The 15,316-nt window shown below is 36.1% G+C and overlaps 2 protein-coding genes across 2 annotated transcripts in view; both read right to left on the bottom strand.

Annotated features, from left to right (window-relative positions):
- LOC132726921 (sushi, von Willebrand factor type A, EGF and pentraxin domain-containing protein 1-like) overlaps positions 1–15,316 on the bottom strand; it is a 37,084-nt gene that overhangs the window by 19,692 nt on the left and 2,076 nt on the right. The window contains exons 7-29 of the mRNA XM_060712332.1: positions 15,049–15,216; positions 14,274–14,444; positions 13,940–14,113; positions 13,505–13,672; positions 12,731–12,901; positions 12,397–12,570; positions 11,962–12,129; positions 11,184–11,354; positions 10,849–11,022; positions 10,414–10,581; positions 9,639–9,809; positions 9,305–9,478; positions 8,871–9,038; positions 8,097–8,267; positions 7,327–7,494; positions 6,551–6,721; positions 6,217–6,390; positions 5,782–5,949; positions 5,007–5,177; positions 4,672–4,845; positions 4,238–4,405; positions 1,166–1,333; positions 688–855 (exon numbers count right to left, since the gene is read on the bottom strand). Of these exons, the coding sequence (XP_060568315.1) occupies positions 688–855; positions 1,166–1,333; positions 4,238–4,405; positions 4,672–4,845; positions 5,007–5,177; positions 5,782–5,949; positions 6,217–6,390; positions 6,551–6,721; positions 7,327–7,494; positions 8,097–8,267; positions 8,871–9,038; positions 9,305–9,478; positions 9,639–9,809; positions 10,414–10,581; positions 10,849–11,022; positions 11,184–11,354; positions 11,962–12,129; positions 12,397–12,570; positions 12,731–12,901; positions 13,505–13,672; positions 13,940–14,113; positions 14,274–14,444; positions 15,049–15,216 (3,921 nt within the window). The remainder of the gene's footprint in view (positions 1–687; positions 856–1,165; positions 1,334–4,237; positions 4,406–4,671; positions 4,846–5,006; positions 5,178–5,781; positions 5,950–6,216; positions 6,391–6,550; positions 6,722–7,326; positions 7,495–8,096; positions 8,268–8,870; positions 9,039–9,304; positions 9,479–9,638; positions 9,810–10,413; positions 10,582–10,848; positions 11,023–11,183; positions 11,355–11,961; positions 12,130–12,396; positions 12,571–12,730; positions 12,902–13,504; positions 13,673–13,939; positions 14,114–14,273; positions 14,445–15,048; positions 15,217–15,316) is intronic.
- On the bottom strand, positions 2,298–4,090 carry LOC132726916 (sushi, von Willebrand factor type A, EGF and pentraxin domain-containing protein 1-like). The gene is made up of 5 exons (XM_060712327.1): positions 4,033–4,090; positions 3,454–3,624; positions 3,120–3,293; positions 2,677–2,844; positions 2,298–2,302 (listed from the first exon to the last, which is right to left on the bottom strand). The coding sequence occupies exons 1-5, from the start codon at positions 4,088–4,090 to the stop codon at positions 2,298–2,300; spliced, it is 576 nt and encodes a 191-aa protein (XP_060568310.1).

Genomic DNA, 15,316 nt, shown 5'->3' with positions numbered 1-15,316 from the left:
GTGCACAACTAGACTTGGTACTGATCATTCCTGTAAAATTTGGATGAAATTGCACCAGTAGTTTATGAGGGGTAGTCCGGACAAGCTTTTGTGTATCTGGCAACACACAGAAAAAACACCTTTTAATCAAAGGGCCATAACTCGGCCAAAAATCATTCAACCGGAAAACCCGTGCAATGTGCGCAATGACTTGAGCTACATATCAATCCTGTAAAGTATCATTGAAACTGCATTAGAGGTATAAGAGAAGTAGTCCGGACAAACTTTAAAAATAAAAATTATTAAAGGGCCATAACTCTGACAAAAATCATTGAACCGGAAAATGCTGACAATATGCACAACTAGACTTGGTACTAATCATTCCGGTAAAGTTTGGATGGAATTGCACCAGTAATTTATGAGGAGTAGGACAAGTTTTGTGACGGACGGACAGACGGATAGACAGACGGACAGACAGACGACGGAGAAGTGATCCCTATATGTCGCCACTACTCCGTAGAGGCGACACAAAAATGATGGTATAATTAGGCTAAATGCTTGAATTTCGTTGAAAAGATTATAAACATAACAAATCGCACGAGTTTCTACTTCAAGACACATTTTCCTTAATAAATGAGGCACATGCTTCAGTTTCTGTAATTTTCAGGTCCATTTTCGGTGATACATATTAAATTTTCTATGTTTTACCTCTTACACAAACAGGATAGTCGCTCCATGTTTGACCTTCTTGACACCGTAATAATACATCGCCATCAAGAACATAATCATCGTTACATGTGACATATGCCATTGATCCGTATGTAGTTCCTTCCGGTGCAAGAACTGTACCATGGTCAAGTGAAAGAGAACCGCAATCTGGAAAGGAAAGTACTTTTAAAATTTAATTTCTTAGATTGTGAAAGCCTATAAACTATTTAAAAACTGCATGTACATACTTAATATTGTCGTGTTGATTTTCGAATGATTTTAAAGCTGTTTGAACGGGAATGTAAAATAGAATTGAGAAACAGGTGGGTGTGTTATCTATGACAAAAATATATTAGCCGAGAAGCATTCAAGGAAATGAGAAAATGACAGTAATGTCATGACATAAATACTTTCATAAAAATAAACTTAATAGAAATTTATAAAAAAAAAAATTGTTTAAAAATTAAATCATTATCACCTTGAATTTCACAAATGGGAGATTCCGACCAGCCGTTGACGCCACATGTTATGCTGGAAGAACCGTTCAGACTGTAACCTTTGTTACAAGATATAGTTGCATTCATTCCGTAAGTTGTGCCATACAAGATATCAGCAGCACCGCCAGATGGCGTCGGGTCTCCACAATCTTCAAATAATGTATTTATTATTAAATAAAGTCAATCATTTTAAAACAATTTATTTAGTGTGAGATCACTCTAGTATTTAAGTAAATCAGAATATATACACGATAAAATACTGAAATCATAGTTTTAATCAATACATACAACAAATATCAATACCCTGCTTTTTTCAGTTTTTAACATGTCACATAGGCAGATTAGTCAATTGCTAATGTTGGATGTATTATAACCTAAACATACTGATTAATTGAAGAAGATTTTTATCGCCATTTAAAGAGTTACACTCCGGTATTTAAGAAACGTCATTTGTAACAAATGACAAGTACGTGTATCGCGGCAATCATTTTCGCATAAGAAATAAGAGTATGTATACCATTAAACATATATTTTGTCACATGTCATTTTGTTCATTTATATATTTTTTTCAGCTACTATTATGCGTTTGTGTTTGTCGTTTAAATCCATTTTGTATGTTCACATTTAGCTTTACTGACAATTTATTGCCTTTAATTAAACTTTAGATGGTCTGGTGTTCAGTCACTATATAAGTCATGTGGGTGACCTTCACCGAATATCTTTTGTGTTCTTATATTTGAAAGAGGGCTTTTTTCATGTCCACTTTTACGCTGCTTATTGAACTTGTGCAAACATTTATTTACCCAATGAATATTTATCTTATTATCAACGCAGCAATCATGGAAAACATGGCACTTGTCATTATAAAACTTGAAAATTTAAGTGAGAATGACTCGAGACATTGGTTTGTGAGCTCAAAGAAACTCACATGTATCATAGATACACAAAAGTGTGACAGAATAATATATATTCGCGCTAACAAATACACTTGCGTCTTTAAACCGCTTTCTCCCACAAGGCAACACACTAGAGAGTTCAAACACTACTGAATTTAACAACTCAATAACAGAATGAAAAATATTAAAATTTTGGCATAGTTAAGTTATTGCTAAATCAAGCTGAAAAGACACGATCGTTTCATATAAAAAAATCTATCAAATGAGGCAGGCAATTCTTCTATTTGAAAGACTCTGATAGGTGCAAGCAATACATTGAAAACATGTCAGAATGACACATACATCTATAAATATTTTCATTTATTGCTGGCAGGTTATAGGAATATCCGTCTGGTGTCCACTAAGTAAAGAATATTTCGTTTGTTATTTTCACGAAGAAATGTCTTCTAAGCGGTCTGCAATTAGTTTAATTAGAACAGATTCTCAGTTTTTTAACAACTATATACGAGAACATTTTATTACTTTCTCTAAACTTAAGACTGAGATATTATATAGATTGGGAATTTCTTCTGACTTTGTAAGAAAAAAAAGATTACCCTGTGGATCGCATGTTGGTGTTCCGCTCCAAGTACCATCAGCTTGACAAGATATCACTGCACTTCCTCGAATGTTATAGCCACTTTGACATGTTATTTCTATCGTTTCACCGTAATCATATGTCGAGCCATTTGAAGAGCCAAACGATGGAGTAGGATCACCACAATCTTAAATATAAAGGTGAAATTCAACATATAATAAGGAAACTCGGTTTCATATGTCAAAGGAACAAACATGTTATTTTGTTAGAGTGAGGGCGAATTAAGGGCCATTCACGAGATCTGTCGTAATGTTTTGAAAAGGATAGAAAGGAATATAAAGGTGTTCATCAAAATTTTTCATGGCAAGTTACACGCATGGCATCACTGAAGTTTTGCAGTAAATGGAATGAGACATCTCCCCCAAAAATATCAAACCAGAAGCATATACAAACTGTACTTACTTTTAATGACACATGTAGGAAGTGTGCTCCAGTTACCGTCGGCCTGACATGTAACAAAGGTATTTCCATTTAACGTATATCCGTCTGCACATGACATTATTGCTATCTCGTTGTATGTTGTGCCTTTTGGGGTTTCTGCGGTTTCTCCATTTGTTATTTCAGGAACCGAGCAATCTGAAGAGAGAAAAGCAATGTAAATAAGAAAATGTTTCTTACGTTAAAACAATCAAGACCTTTTTCATCTTTTACTTTATGAGTCAGTATTTCACCAATAAGCATAAAGCAATGTGTCACTTTTGTGCTAAGATAAACAATTCCTTTATTTTTAACTTACTTTTGATTGTGCAAGCTGCGACTGATCCATTCCAGCCTGAAGCGGTGCATGTAACAGTCTCGTCTCCTGCGAGTATATAACCATCATTGCAAGATTGTGTTGCAGTTTCTCCAAGTGTTGTCCCAGATGAAGCATTAAACTGTCCGTTAGAGATCGTTCTCGTTCCACAGTCTGAAATAATATGTTGATAATATGAAATTATACACAAATACGATTTATTTCTTTGTGTTAACATGTCATTTCTTTGTATGATGAATTTCCAAGTGAAGCCATGTTTGAACTAAGCTATTTTCGTTCATATTTATTGCCATATAAAGTTTGTTTGTTTGTTTGTTTTCTTTCTTTGTTTCATTGTACGCCTTTTCCCAACAGTATTTCACAGTGTTTCAGTCATATAGGCGGGTAGTTTCCTAACCATCGTTCCTGGAGTGACACCAGTACTAGACTACCTTCCTCCATGCAAAACTACCAAAGCATCTCCCGGGTATCGAACCCACGCCAGAGAGGTAATTGGATTAGAAGTCATCGACTCTAACCCCTCGACCACGGAGGCGGTATTTGCCATATAAAAAGAAAAACTTATGAGGGACATTTGAAATCGACGTATAGTTAATGTGTTCCCGATATATTGGCACATGACTGAGAATACTATAAAAATGATATTTAGAAAAAAAGTTTTTCATGAACATAACCAAATCATTCATTATAATGGATTTTTATTGACGGGGTATTTCTTGATTAAGATAAAAAAAATTATCTGGCTCTATAACAAAATAAAGGTTACCCTCTGGATCGCATGTTGGTGTTCCGCTCCAAGTACCATCAGCTTGACAAGATATCAGTGCACTTCCTCGAATGTTATAGCCACTTTGACATGTTATTTCTATCGTTTCACCGTAATCATATGTCGAGCCATTTGAAGAGCCAAACGATGGAATAGGATCACCACAATCTTAAATATAAAGGTGAGATTCAACATATAATAAGGAAACTCGGTTTCATATGTCAAAGGAACAAACATGTTATTTTGTTAGGGTGAGGGCGAATTAAGGGCCATTCACAGAGATCTGTCGTAATGGTTTGATAGGAAGAGAAAGGAATATAAAAGTGTTCATCAAAGTTTTTCATGGCAAGTTACACGCATGACATCACTATAGTTTTGCAGTAAATGGAATGAGATATCTCCCCAAAGATATCAAAACAGAAGCATATACTTACTTTTAATGACACATGTAGGAAGTGTGCTCCAGTTACCGTCGGCCTGACATGTAACAAAGGTATTTCCATTTAACGTATATCCGTCTGCACATGACATTATTGCTATCTCGTTGTATGTTGTGCCTTTTGGGGTTTCTGCGGTTTCTCCATTTGTTATTTCAGGAACTGAGCAATCTGAAGAGAAGAAAAGCAATGTAAATAAGAAAATGTTTCTTACGTTAAAACAATCAAGACCTTTTTCATCTTTTACTTTATGAGTCAGTATTTCATCAATAAGCATAAAGCAATGTGTCACTTTTGTGCTAAGATAAACAATTCCTTTATTTTTAACTTACTTTTGATTGTGCAAGCTGCGACTGAACCATTCCAGCCTGAAGCGGTGCATGTAACAATCTCGTCTCCTGCGAGTGTATAACCATCATTGCAAGATTGTGTTGCAGTTTCTCCAAGTGTTGTCCCAGATGAAGCATTAAACTGTCCGTTAGAGATCGTTCTCGTTCCACAGTCTGAAATAATATGTTGATAATATGAAATTATGCACAAATACGATTTATTTCTTTGTGTTAACATGTCATTTCTTTGTATGATGAATTTCCAAGTGAAGCCATGTTTGAACTAAGCTATTTTCGTTCATATTTATTGCCATATAAAGTGTGTTTGTTTGTTTGTTTTCTTTCTTTGTTTCATTTTACGCCTTTTCCCAACAGTATTTCAGTCATATAGGCGAGTAGTTTCCTAACCATCGTTCCTGGAGTGACACCAGTACTAGACTACCTTCCTCCATGCAAAACTACCAAAGCATCTCCCGGGGATCGAACCCACGCCAGAGAGGTAATTGGATTAGAAGTCATCGACTCTAACCCCTCGACCACGGAGGCGGTTCTTGCCATATAAAAAGAAAAACTTATGAGGGGCATTTGAAATCGACGTATAGTTAATGTGTTCCCGATATATTGGCACATGACTGAGAATACTATAAAAATGATATTTAGAAAAAGAAGTTTTTCATGAACATAACCAAATCATTCATTATAATGGATTTTTATTGACGGGGTATTTCTTGATTAAGATAAAAAAAATTATCTCGCTCTATAACAAAATAAAGGTTACCCTCTGGATCGCATGTTGGTGTTCCGCTCCAAGTACCATCAGCTTGACAAGATATCAGTGCACTTCCTCGAATGTTATAGCCACTTTGACATGTTATTTCTATCGTTTCACCGTAATCATATGTCGAGCCATTTGAAGAGCCAAACGATGGAATAGGATCACCACAATCTTAAATATAAAGGTGAGATTCAACATATAATAAGGAAACTCGGTTTCATATGTCAAAGGAACAAACATGTTATTTTGTTAGGGTGAGGGCGAATTAAGGGCCATTCACAGAGATCTGTCGTAATGGTTTGATAGGAAGAGAAAGGAATATAAAAGTGTTCATCAAAGTTTTTCATGGCAAGTTACACGCATGACATCACTATAGTTTTGCAGTAAATGGAATGAGATATCTCCCCCAAAGATATCAAAACAGAAGCATATACTTACTTTTAATGACACATGTAGGAAGTGTGCTCCAGTTACCGTCGGCCTGACATGTAACAAAGGTATTTCCATTTAACGTATATCCGTCTGCACATGACATTATTGCTATCTCGTTGTATGTTGTGCCTTTTGGGGTTTCTGCGGTTTCTCCATTTTTTATTTCAGGAACTGAGCAATCTGAAGAGAGAAAAGCAATGTAAATAAGAAAATGTTTCTTACGTTAAAACAATCAAGACCTTTTTCATCTTTTACTTTATGAGTCAGTATTTCATCAATAAGCATAAAGCAATGTGTCACTTTTGTGCTAAGATAAACAATTCCTTTATTTTTAACTTACTTTTGATTGTGCAAGCTGCGATTGAACCATTCCAGCCTGAAGCGGTGCATGTAACAATCTCGTCTCCTGCGAGTGTATAACCATCATTGCAAGATTGTGTTGCAGTTTCTCCAAGTGTTGTCCCAGATGGAGCATTAAACTGTCCGTTAGAGATCGTTCTCGTTCCACAGTCTGAAATAATATGTTGATGATATGAAATTATACACAAATACGATTTATTTCTTTGTGTTAACATGTCATTTCTTTGTATGATGAATTTCCAAGTGAAGCCATGTTTGAACTAAGCTATTTTCGTTCATATTTATTGCCATATAAAATGTGTTTGTTTGTTTGTTTTCTTTCTTTGTTTCATTTTACGCCTTTTCCCAACAGTATTTCAGTCATATAGGCGAGTAGTTTCCTAACCATCGTTCCTGGAGTGACACCAGTACTAGACTACCTTCCTCCATGCAAAACTACCAAAGCATCTCCCGGGGATCGAACCCACGCCAGAGAGGTAATTGGATTAGAAGTCATCGACTCTAACCCCTCGACCACGGAGGCGGTTCTTGCCATATAAAAAGAAAAACTTATGAGGGGCATTTGAAATCGACGTATAGTTAATGTGTTCCCGATATATTGGCACATGACTGAGAATACTATAAAAATGATATTTAGAAAAAGAAGTTTTTCATGAACATAACCAAATCATTCATTATAATGGATTTTTATTGACGGGGTATTTCTTGATTAAGATAAAAAAAAATTATCTCGCTCTATAACAAAATAAAGGTTACCCTCTGGATCGCATGTTGGTGTTCCGCTCCAAGTACCATCAGCTTGACAAGATATCACTGCACTTCCTCGAATGTTATAACCACTTTGACATGTTATTTCTATCGTTTCACCGTAATCATATGTCGAGCCATTTGAAGAGCCAAACGATGGAATAGGATCACCACAATCTTAAATATAAAGGTGAGATTCAACATATAACAAGGAAACTCGGTTTCATATGTCAAAGGAACAAACATGTTATTTTGTTAGGGTGAGGGCGAATTAAGGGCCATTCACAGAGATCTGTCGTAATGGTTTGATAGGAAGAGAAAGGAATATAAAAGTGTTCATCAAAGTTTTTCATGGCAAGTTACACGCATGACATCACTATAGTTTTGCAGTAAATGGAATGAGATATCTCCCCCAAAGATATCAAAACAGAAGCATATACTTACTTTTAATGACACATGTAGGAAGTGTGCTCCAGTTACCGTCGGCCTGACATGTAACAAAGGTATTTCCATTTAACGTATATCCGTCTGCACATGACATTATTGCTATCTCGTTGTATGTTGTGCCTTTTGGGGTTTCTGCGGTTTTCTCCATCTGTTATTTCAGGAACTGAGCAATCTGAAGAGAGAAAAGCAATGTAAATAAGAAAATGTTTCTTACGTTAAAACAATCAAGACCTTTTTCATCTTTTACTTTATGAGTCAGTATTTCATCAATAAGCATAAAGCAATGTGTCACTTTTGTGCTAAGATAAACAATTCCTTTATTTTTAACTTACTTTTGATTGTGCAAGCTGCGACTGAACCATTCCAGCCTGAAGCGGTGCATGTAACAATCTCGTCTCCTGCGAGTGTATAACCATCATTGCAAGATTGTGTTGCAGTTTCTCCAAGTGCTGTCCCAGATGGAGCATTAAACTGTCCGTTAGAGATCGTTCTCGTTCCACAGTCTGAAATAATATGTTGATAATATGAAATTATACACAAATACGATTTATTTCTTTGTGTTAACATGTCATTTCTTTGTATGATGAATTTCCAAGTGAAGCCATGTTTGAACTAAGCTATTTTCGTTCATATTTATTGCCATATAAAATGTGTTTGTTTGTTTGTTTTCTTTCTTTGTTTCATTTTACGCCTTTTCCCAACAGTATTTCAGTCATATAGGCGAGTAGTTTCCTAACCATCGTTCCTGGAGTGACACCAGTACTAGACTACCTTCCTCCATGCAAAACTACCAAAGCATCTCCCGGGGATCGAACCCACGCCAGAGAGGTAATTGGATTAGAAGTCATCGACTCTAACCCCTCGACCACGGAGGCGGTTCTTGCCATATAAAAAGAAAAACTTATGAGGGGCATTTGAAATCGACGTATAGTTAATGTGTTCCCGATATATTGGCACATGACTGAGAATACTATAAAAATGATATTTAGAAAAAGAAGTTTTTCATGAACATAACCAAATCATTCATTAATATGGATTTTTATTGACGGGTTATTTCTTGATTAAGATAAAAAAATTATCTCGCTCTATAACAAAATAAAGATTACCCTCAGGATCGCATGTTGGTGTTCCGCTCCAAGTACCATCAGCTTGACAAGATATCACTGCACTTCCTCGAATGTTATAGCCACTTTGACATGTTATTTCTATCGTTTCACCGTAATCATATGTCGAACCATTTGAAGAGCCAAACGATGGAGTAGGATCACCACAATCTTAAATATAAAGGTGAAATTCAACATATAATAAGGAAACTCGGTTTCATATGTCAAAGGAACAAACATGTTATTTTGTTAGAGTGAGGGCGAATTAAGGGCCATTCACGAGATCTGTCGTAATGTTTTGAAAAGGATAGAAAGGAATATAAAAGTGTCCATCAAAGTTTTTCATGGCAAGTTACACGCATGACATCACTATAGTTTTGCAGTAAATGAAATGAGATATCTCCCCAAAAGATATCAAAACAGAAGCATATATTTACTTTTAATGACACATGTAGGAAGTGTGCTCCAGTTACCGTCGTCCTGACATGTAACAAAGGTATTTCCATTTAACGTATATCCGTCTGCACATGACATTATTGCTATCTCGTTGTATGTTGTGCCTTTTGGGGTTTCTGCGGTTTCTCCATTTGTTATTTCAGGAACCGAGCAATCTGAAGAGAGAAAAGCAATGTAAATAAGAAAATGTTTCTTACGTTAAAACAATCAAGACCTTTTTCATCTTTTACTTTATGAGTCAGTATTTCATCAATAAGCATAAAGCAATGTGTCACTTTTGTGCTAAGATAAACAATTCCTTTATTTTTAACTTACTTTTGATTGTGCAAGCTGCGACTGAACCATTCCAGCCTGAAGCGGTGCATGTAACAATCTCGTCTCCTGCGAGTGTATAACCATCATTGCAAGATTGTGTTGCAGTTTCTCCAAGTGTTGTCCCAGATGAAGCATTAAACTGTCCGTTAGAGATCGTTCTCGTTCCACAGTCTGAAATAATATGTTGATAATATGAAATTATACACAAATACGATTTATTTCTTTGTGTTAACATGTCATTTCTTTGTATGATGAATTTCCAAGTGAAGCCATGTTTGAACTAAGCTATTTTCGTTCATATTTATTGCCATATAAAGTGTGTTTGTTTGTTTGTTTTCTTTCTTTGTTTCATTTTACGCCTTTTCCCAACAGTATTTCAGTCATATAGGCGAGTAGTTTCCTAACCATCGTTCCTGGAGTGACACCAGTACTAGACTACCTTCCTCCATGCAAAACTACCAAAGCATCTCCCGGGGATCGAACCCACGCCAGAGAGGTAATTGGATTAGAAGTCATCGACTCTAACCCCTCGACCACGGAGGCGGTTCTTGCCATATAAAAAGAAAAACTTATGAGGGGCATTTGAAATCGACGTATAGTTAATGTGTTCCCGATATATTGGCACATGACTGAGAATACTATAAAAATGATATTTAGAAAAAGAAGTTTTTCATGAACATAACCAAATCATTCATTATAATGGATTTTTATTGACGGGGTATTTCTTGATTAAGATAAAAAAAATTATCTGGCTCTATAACAAAATAAAGGTTACCCTCTGGATCGCATGTTGGTGTTCCGCTCCAAGTACCATCAGCTTGACAAGATATCAGTGCACTTCCTCGAATGTTATAGCCACTTTGACATGTTATTTCTATCGTTTCACCGTAATCATATGTCGAGCCATTTGAAGAGCCAAACGATGGAATAGGATCACCACAATCTTAAATATAAAGGTGAGATTCAACATATAATAAGGAAACTCGGTTTCATATGTCAAAGGAACAAACATGTTATTTTGTTAGTGTGAGGGCGAATAAAGGGCCATTCACAGAGATCTGTCGTAATGGTTTGATAGGAAGAGAAAGGAATATAAAAGTGTCCATCAAAGTTTTTCATGGCAAGTTACACGCATGACATCACTATAGTTTTGCAGTAAATGGAATGAGATATCTCCCCCAAAGATATCAAAACAGAAGCATATACTTACTTTTAATGACACATGTAGGAAGTGTGCTCCAGTTACCGTCGGCCTGACATGTAACAAAGGTATTTCCATTTAACGTATATCCGTCTGCACATGACATTATTGCTATCTCGTTGTATGTTGTGCCTTTTGGGGTTTCTGCGGTTTCTCCATTTGTTATTTCAGGAACTGAGCAATCTGAAGAGAGAAAAGCAATGTAAATAAGAAAATGTTTCTTACGTTAAAACAATCAAGACCTTTTTCATCTTTTACTTTATGAGTCAGTATTTCATCAATAAGGCATAAAGCAATGTGTCACTTTTGTGCTAAGATAAACAATTCCTTTATTTTTAACTTACTTTTGATTGTGCAAGCTGCGATTGAACCATTCCAGCCTGAAGCGGTGCATGTAACAATCTCGTCTCCTGCGAGTGTATAACCATCATTGCAAGATTGTGTTGCAGTTTCTCCAAGTGTTGTCCCAGATGAAGCATTAAACTGTCCGTTAGAGATCGTTCTCGTTCCACAGTCTGAAATAATATGTTGATGATATGAAATTATACACAAATACGATTTATTTCTTTGTGTTAACATGTCATTTCTTTGTATGATGAATTTCCAAGTGAAGCCATGTTTGAACTAAGCTATTTTCGTTCATATTTATTGCCATATAAAGTGTGTTTGTTTGTTTGTTTGTTTTCTTTCTTTGTTTCATTGTACGCCTTTTCCCAACAGTATTTCAGTCATATAGGCGGGTAGTTTCCTAACCATCGTTCCTGGAGTGACACCAGTACTAGACTACCTTCCTCCATGCAAAACTACCAAAGCATCTCCCGGGGATCGAACCCACGCCAGAGAGGTAATTGGATTAGAAGTCATCGACTCTAACCCCTCGACCACGGAGGCGGTTCTTGCCATATAAAAAGAAAAACTTATGAGGGGCATTTGAAATCGACGTATAGTTAATGTGTTCCCGATATATTGGCACATGACTGAGAATACTATAAAAATGATATTTAGAAAAAGAGGTTTTTCATGAACATAACCAAATCATTCATTATAATGGATTTTTATTGACGGGGTATTTCTTGATTAAGATAAAAAAATTATCTCGCTCTATAACAAAATAAAGGTTACCCTCTGGATCGCATGTTGGTGTTCCGCTCCAAGTACCATCAGCTTGACAAGATATCAGTGCACTTCCTCGAATGTTATAGCCACTTTGACATGTTATTTCTATCGTTTCACCGTAATCATATGTCGAGCCATTTGAAGAGCCAAACGATGGAATAGGATCACCACAATCTTAAATATAAAGGTGAGATTCAACATATAATAAGGAAACTCGGTTTCATATGTCAAAGGAACAAACATGTTATTTTGTTAGGGTGAGGGCGAATTAAGGGCCATTCACAGAGATCTGTCGTAATGGTTTGATAGGAAGAGAAAGGAATATAAAAGTGTTCATCAAAGTTTTTCATGGCAAGTTACACGCATGACATCACTATAGTTTTGCAGTAAATGGAATGAGATATCTCCCCCAAAGATAGCAAAACAGAAGCATATACTTACTTTTAATGACACATGTAGGAAGTGTGCTCCAGTTACCGTCGGCCTGACATGTAACAAAGGTATTTCCATTTAACGTATATCCGTCTACACATGACATTATTGCTATCTCGTTGTATGTTGTGCCTTTTGGGGTTTCTGCGGTTTCTCCATTTGTTATTTCAGGAACTGAGCAATCTGAAGAGAGAAAAGCAATGTAAATAAGAAAATGTTTCTTACGTTAAAACAATCAAGACCTTTTTCATCTTTTACTTTATGAGTCAGTATTTCATCAATAAGCATAAAGCAATGTGTCACTTTTGTGCTAAGATAAACAATTCCTTTATTTTTAACTTACTTTTGATTGTGCAAGCTGCGACTGAACCATTCCAGCCTGAAGCGGTGCATGTAACAATCTCGTCTCCTGCGAGTGTATAACCATCATTGCAAGATTGTGTTGCAGTTTCTCCAAGTGTTGTCCCAGATGAAGCATTAAACTGTCCGTTAGAGATCGTTCTCGTTCCACAGTCTGAAATAATATGTTGATAATATGAAATTATACACAAATACGATTTATTTCTTTGTGTTAACATGTCATTTCTTTGTATGATGAATTTCCAAGTGAAGCCATGTTTGAACTAAGCTATTTTCGTTCATATTTATTGCCATATAAAGTGTGTTTGTTTGTTTGTTTTCTTTCTTTGTTTCATTTTTACGCCTTTTCCCAACAGTATTTCAGTCATATAGGCGGTAGTTTCCTAACCATCGTTCCTGGAGTGACACCAGTACTAGACTACCTTCCTCCATGCAAAACTACCAAAGCATCTCCCGGGGATCGAACCCACGCCAGAGAGGTAATTGGATTAGAAGTCATCGACTCTAACCCCTCGACCACGGAGGCGGTTCTTGCCATATAAAAAGAAAAACTTATGAGGGGCATTTGAAATCGACGTATAGTTAATGTGTTCCCGATATATTGGCACATGACTGAGAATACTATAAAAATGATATTTAGAAAAAGAAGTTTTTCATGAACATAACCAAATCATTCATTATAATGGATTTTTATTGACGGGGTATTTCTTGATTAAGATAAAAAAATTATCTCGCTCTATAACAAAATAAAGGTTACCCTCTGGATCGCATGTTGGTGTTCCGCTCCAAGTACCATCAGCTTGACAAGATATCAGTGCACTTCCTCGAATGTTATAGCCACTTTGACATGTTATTTCTATCGTTTCACCGTAATCATATGTCGAGCCATTTGAAGAGCCAAACGATGGAATAGGATCACCACAATCTTAAATATAAAGGTGAGATTCAACATATAATAAGGAAACTCGGTTTCATATGTCAAAGGAACAAACATGTTATTTTGTTAGGGTGAGGGCGAATTAAGGGCCATTCACAGAGATCTGTCGTAATGGTTTGATAGGAAGAGAAAGGAATATAAAAGTGTTCATCAAAGTTTTTCATGGCAAGTTACACGCATGACATCACTATAGTTTTGCAGTAAATGGAATGAGATATCTCCCCCAAAGATGTCAAAACAGAAGCATATACTTACTTTTAATGACACATGTAGGAAGTGTGCTCCAGTTACCGTCGGCCTGACATGTAACAAAGGTATTTCCATTTAACGTATATCCGTCTGCACATGACATTATTGCTATCTCGTTGTATGTTGTGCCTTTTGGGGTTTCTGCGGTTTCTCCATTTGTTATTTCAGGAACTGAGCAATCTGAAGAGAGAAAAGCAATGTAAATAAGAAAATGTTTCTTACGTTAAAACAATCAAGACCTTTTTCATCTTTTACTTTATGAGTCAGTATTTCATCAATAAGCATAAAGCAATGTGTCACTTTTGTGCTAAGATAAACAATTCCTTTATTTTTAACTTACTTTTGATTGTGCAAGCTGCGACTGAACCATTCCAGCCTGAAGCGGTGCATGTAACAATCTCGTCTCCTGCGAGTGTATAACCATCATTGCAAGATTGTGTTGCAGTTTCTCCAAGTGTTGTCCCAGATGAAGCATTAAACTGTCCGTTAGAGATCGTTCTCGTTCCACAGTCTGAAATAATATGTTGATGATATGAAATTATACACAAATACGATTTATTTCTTTGTGTTAACATGTCATTTCTTTGTATGATGAATTTCCAAGTGAAGCCATGTTTGAACTAAGCTATTTTCGTTCATATTTATTGCCATATAAAATGTGTTTGTTTGTTTGTTTTCTTTCTTTGTTTCATTTTACGCCTTTTCCCAACAGTATTTCAGTCATATAGGCGAGTAGTTTCCTAACCATCGTTCCTGGAGTGACACCAGTACTAGACTACCTTCCTCCATGCAAAACTACCAAAGCATCTCCCGGGGATCGAACCCACGCCAGAGAGGTAATTGGATTAGAAGTCATCGACTCTAACCCCTCGACCACGGAGGCGGTTCTTGCCATATAAAAAGAAAAACTTATGAGGGGCATTTGAAATCGACGTATAGTTAATGTGTTCCTGATAAATTGGCACATGACTGAGAATACTATAAAAATGATATTTAGGAAAAGAAGTTTTTCATGAACATAACCAAATCATTCATTATAATGGATTTTTATTGACGGGGTATTTCTTGATTAAGATAAAAAAATTTATCTGGCTCTATAACAAAATAAAGGTTACCCTCTGGATCGCATGTTGGTGTTCCGCTCCAAGTACCATCAGCTTGACAAGATATCACTGCACTTCCTCGAATGTTATAACCACTTTGACATGTTATTTCTATCGTTTCACCGTAATCATATGTCGAGCTATTTGGAGAGCCAAACGATGGAGTAGGATCACCACAATCTTAAATATGAAGGTGAGATTCAACATATAATAAGGAAACTCGGTTTCATATGTCAAAGGAACGAACATGTTATTTTGTTAGGACGAGGGCGAATAAAGA

Source organism: Ruditapes philippinarum, unplaced genomic scaffold, assembly GCF_026571515.1.
Source record: "Ruditapes philippinarum isolate M1 unplaced genomic scaffold, ASM2657151v2 ctg3478_1_1_1_1, whole genome shotgun sequence".
Taxonomy (NCBI): domain Eukaryota; kingdom Metazoa; phylum Mollusca; class Bivalvia; order Venerida; family Veneridae; genus Ruditapes; species Ruditapes philippinarum.
The sequence above is the reverse complement of the archived record's forward strand: the minus strand, read 5'-3'. Positions and strand labels throughout refer to the sequence as shown.

What these genes read in the sequence shown, in the direction of transcription:
- LOC132726916 (XM_060712327.1), bottom strand. Translation starts at nt 4,090, where the DNA reads ATGTGCCAATATATCGGGAACACATTAACTATACGTCGATTTCAAATG. An exon ending in ATTTCAAATGTCCCTCATAA is followed by an intron (nt 3,625 to 4,032) that starts GTTTTTCTTTTT and finishes ATATTATTTCAG; the next exon opens with ACTGTGGAACGAGAACGATC. An exon ending in CGCAGCTTGCACAATCAAAA is followed by an intron (nt 3,294 to 3,453) that starts GTAAGTTAAAAA and finishes TTCTCTCTTCAG; the next exon opens with ATTGCTCGGTTCCTGAAATA.